The sequence below is a fragment of the Geospiza fortis genome, unplaced genomic scaffold, assembly GCF_000277835.1.
Source record: "Geospiza fortis unplaced genomic scaffold, GeoFor_1.0 scaffold246, whole genome shotgun sequence".
Lineage (NCBI taxonomy): Eukaryota > Metazoa > Chordata > Aves > Passeriformes > Thraupidae > Geospiza > Geospiza fortis.
Genome location: NW_005054476.1, coordinates 38,116 through 42,801, shown reverse-complemented (window position 1 = coordinate 42,801; position 4,686 = coordinate 38,116). Strand labels below are relative to the sequence as shown.

At 38.9% G+C, this 4,686-nt stretch overlaps 1 protein-coding gene across 1 annotated transcript in view; it reads left to right on the top strand.

Annotated features, from left to right (window-relative positions):
• ANKDD1B (ankyrin repeat and death domain containing 1B) overlaps window positions 1-4,393 on the top strand; it is a 26,562-nt gene extending 22,169 nt beyond the window's left edge. Inside the window, 3 exon segments of the mRNA XM_014310018.1 lie at window positions 2,023-2,221; window positions 2,877-3,008; window positions 4,332-4,393. Of these exon segments, the coding sequence (XP_014165493.1) occupies window positions 2,023-2,221; window positions 2,877-3,008; window positions 4,332-4,393 (393 nt within the window).
• The last annotated feature ends 293 nt before the right edge of the window (window positions 4,394-4,686 follow it).

Sequence of the window (4,686 nt, the reverse complement as noted above, 5' to 3'; positions counted from 1 at the left end):
TGAATTAGCCAAGTGTATAAGCATACAGATCCTGTCCCAGAGCAGGTACAGGGATTAGCTGGTTTTTCCACATCACTCCTGCCCTGAGTGGCCAAATCCATGACACTAATGTTACAGAGCTGGTAAATCACAGATCTAGATTAATTATTGCAAAAAAAGCCTCCATGAACACTCTGTATTGTGCATTTGATTTGCACCAGTTCAGCTGGAATTGTCACGTACACAATTGTTTCTTTTGGTCTAAAGAGGAATTAGAATAGTCTGTTGCCACAGATGACATGACAAGTCTGACAGCAGTAAGCCCATAATATTCTCAACTTCTTGGCATTGTTCACTGATTTTTCTGAAGAGAAGAAAAGGTGTTAAGCAGATGCTTTTCTGCAGAAGCACCAGTGATGTTGGGAAATACAAATGTGTTTGTATCCTGTTGCCTGAAGCTGAGAGCACAGCCTTTGGAACAGCGTAAATCTTACGGCTATAGAATATGATGCTGGTGGTGTTATCATACCTGAACTACAGCATTTTGAATCATTATTTTAAGGACTGCATTTTTGTTACATTCAGCTGACTTGTCATTTGTGACAAAGCATTAGTTACAAAAGGAAATGTCATGTAGCTGAGAGGAAGGGCACATGATACTAAAGTGTGACTGTCATCTCTCTGTTTGCCCTCTTCTCTATTTATCACTTCTACACAACCCTTCCCTATCATTGTCTAGGCTGGGTTTAACTGGATTTGAGGGCAGCTGTTACTATTCTGCCTTGCTGTTACCTCAAAACACCCTTAGCAACAAAGGGAAGCTGTGCTGCTGCAAAGGGGTTTGTTTTGTTTGCCTTAGATTTTTTTCCTCTGCCTTTTTTTGTTTAAATTAAACATCATAAGCAAATGATTTAACCAGAGACACCCTGAAGCTGTCCTGTAGAATGTCCTAAACTTTACCTTGCATATGTTAAGAAGCATGAAATAAAGTCTGCATCAGATGAATGGAACCAAAAATACATGACAATGTTTAGTTGCTGAACTGCAACTTTTTTTTCTCTGAAAGTCTCTCGTGAGGTTAGGAAATAACCCTGCTGTATTTTTCTGAATTTAATTGGAATGAAGCACTTTATGCTTAGTATTTTTAAAATGTGGCCTACTGCCATTTACTTTTTTGCTTAGTATCTGCTTTGTCATCTTCTATCAAATTTGTAAAGAAATTTTTTCCCTTTGAATATTTACTTGAAACAGGACTAGTACATAAACGTAATAAAATACAGAAATAGCTGGAGCATACCTACCTAGGAATGTTCCTGGATACAGCTTAGCTAGGACTGAAATCACTGATTGACATGGTTTTTGCCCAAAAGGTGCCTAAACAAGAGGTAACCCCATCACTCCTGTTCCAGGAGCCCTGCATACGGTAGGAGCATCACTTTTAATCGGGAGGGTAAAATCCATGTGGTTTTGGTTCCTGTCTGATTTTAGTTTTGCAGGAATGAAACCAGATACATGCCCAACACACAAGTGCACTTTGGTGTTTAGGAGTCCCTGTGATAAACCTAATGGCTGATGATACCAGCAAAGGATCTGGAAGTCCACACTTCAGCCCAGTGAAGCTGACAGGGCAGAGGCAGGAACAGGTTGAGCCGGTGCTGTGCCCATGGTGCCTACCCTCTCCCCAGGGAAAGATTAGTGCTTTGAAAAGCAAGAGGAAAGGTTAAGAAGTGTGCCTGAAACCCAGCTGTGTTCTAAACATGACATAGACAGAACCAAGCAGCACAGCACTGCTGACACAACAGTTGCTGTTACTTTGCTTTTGTGTATCAAGTACCAGTGAAAGTGGCTTATTTTGCAATTCACTTAGTAGTACATAGCAACAAACACTGAAACTCTTTGTTTCCGTTCTGTTTCTATGAGCAATACACAGTTCCTTTACAGGCACAGAGTAAATAATCTGTCAGCAGTTACATCTGTACAGGGCCTCACTGAGCAAAGGTTCCCAGCTCTGTTACACAATTTATCACCTGCTTTCTTTTTCAGACACATCTAGCTCATAGTGGTAATGGGTCAGACTTCAGCATGTCCTTCAAACAAGATCACAGCACACAGACCAAGCAAATCCGCTCCTCCCTTTGGAATCTAGCATACAAGCAATTAAAACCCCGTGAATGGAAAAAACTGGCTGTGTTCTGGAAGTTCACAGATGAATAAATGAAAGCTATTGAAGAACAGTGGACAGGTAACAATATCTGAATGGCCAGACACCATATATAGGATAAAAAACCCCCACAAGGCAGTGATGCTATTTAAACTGTGAGTATCCCATAGTGAAGGGGTACCAGCCTTGTTCCCAGTTCCTGGGAGGCAGTGCTGTAGCAGTACAGGACACTCTGTTCTCCCTGTTGGCCTGAAGGAACCTTCCTCTTTGGAGATCAAAACTAGAAGGCATGAGCATCATGGAAGATTCTTGGGGGTTGTGCTGCAAGTGAGGACCTGGGGAACCTCATGACACAGAGCAATTTTGCTCACACTGTCTGCACAGCTGCCATGAAGCAGGAAGTTTCTGGTTTCAGGCCTCTCAAGTGCTGGGAAGATAATCCTTCTACAGCACATATTGTACTTGTTGCTACTACTCCAGGGTATATTTCCACAGCTTGGGGAAAAATGAAAGGAAAATTTAATTTTAAGATGTATTAGGTGTTTTTTATGTCTTAACAGTAGTGTTAGGATAAAATGAATTTTTTTTTAAACTTTTGTAAGCTTCAGTCTTCATTTTGCTGCTGGATAAGAAATGTAATAAAGGTACAGGAGTAAGTTTATAACCTCTTGGAACTTTTAAAGTGCAAAATACACTGTTTCCAGCATATTGAACAAATATTTTGTGTATTGCATACGGAAAAAAAGTTACAAGGAGTATGGGAACAGAGTGTTGCTCATCTGGTTACATGGTACATTGCTGGCTCATCAGAATCCTGTTAAACATCTGTATGAAGATCTGGTGGAAGCAGGACTTCAGCCTTTAGCTGGTAAGTTGATACAGAGCACTTTACAGTGTCCTCTATGAGAGTGCAGTGCCATGCTGAGCTCCCTGCTGGTGCTGGGAAGCTGTGGCCAGGGCAGGAGTGGAGGACACTTTCTTGTTGGGACTGCCCATCCTGAGGGCTGAGGCTGCTTGACAAAAAGCATTTATGTCAGACCTAAGGTTTCTAAAGGAAGACATGTGCAAACCTTGCTTGCCTCATCTCCTGCACACACAGTTAAATTGTGACTGGCCATCCTTCAGTCAGTCTGACCTTGTGAAAAGCAGAGCACACCAATCAAGTGTTTTCTCTTACTTTACAGAGAAGATCAGAGCTTCAATTAGCATGGGTGTGGACTCCAGAAAATGTGTCATTTCATGAGTTCATCAACAAAACATGGCATATATGATGGAATTACATGCCAGAAGGAAAGTGACTTTCAAATATCTTTTAGGGAAACAACATATTTTGAAGTTGCACAACTTTTTCCACCCTAGAAGAACTTGCACTCCTGAAGTGGTTACTTTTTTCTCAAATGCTTGCTAAATAGGAATGTAAAAAATTTAAAAATGAATGACTGACTGGTAGCTTATAACTGCTAAGCAAGATTCACCACTTATAATTTCTACACCTGACCTAACACTGATAAAATAATTCTGTATTGGAAATCTACTTTGTGTTTAATGTGAAATGTAAATAAGATGTTTTCTACATGAAAAAATTAAATTTAGTAAGTGAAAGTTATGTATATAAATCAATTAACACCTGGCAAATAGCTTGGCATGTGGCCTCATTAGGGAATCAGGTTTTTATAAATTCTTGCTAGTATTATGAAAAATCTTTCTACCGCAGTATTTGATTTATGTAATGAAGAAACATAAAAAGGTCATGTGTAAACATCACATGTGGCTGGCTGCAGAATTTTCTATCATGGCATAACACTGTATACATACCCTCAAAAAAGCATTTGATATTTAATACTTCACACATCTAGCAATTATTTACTTATTTCTTGTTTATATCTTGAATTAATACTTGCTGACTATGTTTAAAGGTTTTCTTATTACTGAATACATTTAATATCTGAAAAATTACGTAAATGTCTATTTTAGTGATCTTCTTAATAATAGTGATCTTCTTTTAGTGATCTTCTTAAGCAATAGTTGTATCATGTAGTGGAGGAATTGAATTTCCTTTTCTGTTTGCATATAGCTAGCATTATTTTGTGCTGAATCCTACTGTTTGTACTAAAAAAGTGATCTGTAACTTAGCCTGAAGTCTTATTCCAAACTGCCCTCCTGTTTGCAACCTTCTTTGACTCTGCTGCAGAGCATCCCAGGAATATGAAGAACAGATCAGTAAATCATAAAGTTTTGGAATTAGGGATCTAAAGTACAGATGCTTGGATTCATCAAGTTCTGCAACATTAGCTTGCAAAGTAAAAATGTTTAAGAATTTGATGGATTGGGTACCTCACCTAGCCTAAATTGGACCCTGGGTAGCACCCTGGAGGATGCTACCCTGCTGTTCTCCATTTAAATACACTGTTGCACAATGTAATTAAACTGCATGTCAGCTATAGTTGCATGCATAAGCAAGTAAAAGTGTTTGTAAGAAAAAAAAAATTTTCTCTTGAACATAGATGTTAGCATCATTGGGATTAAACAAGAGATTCAGACAAAAA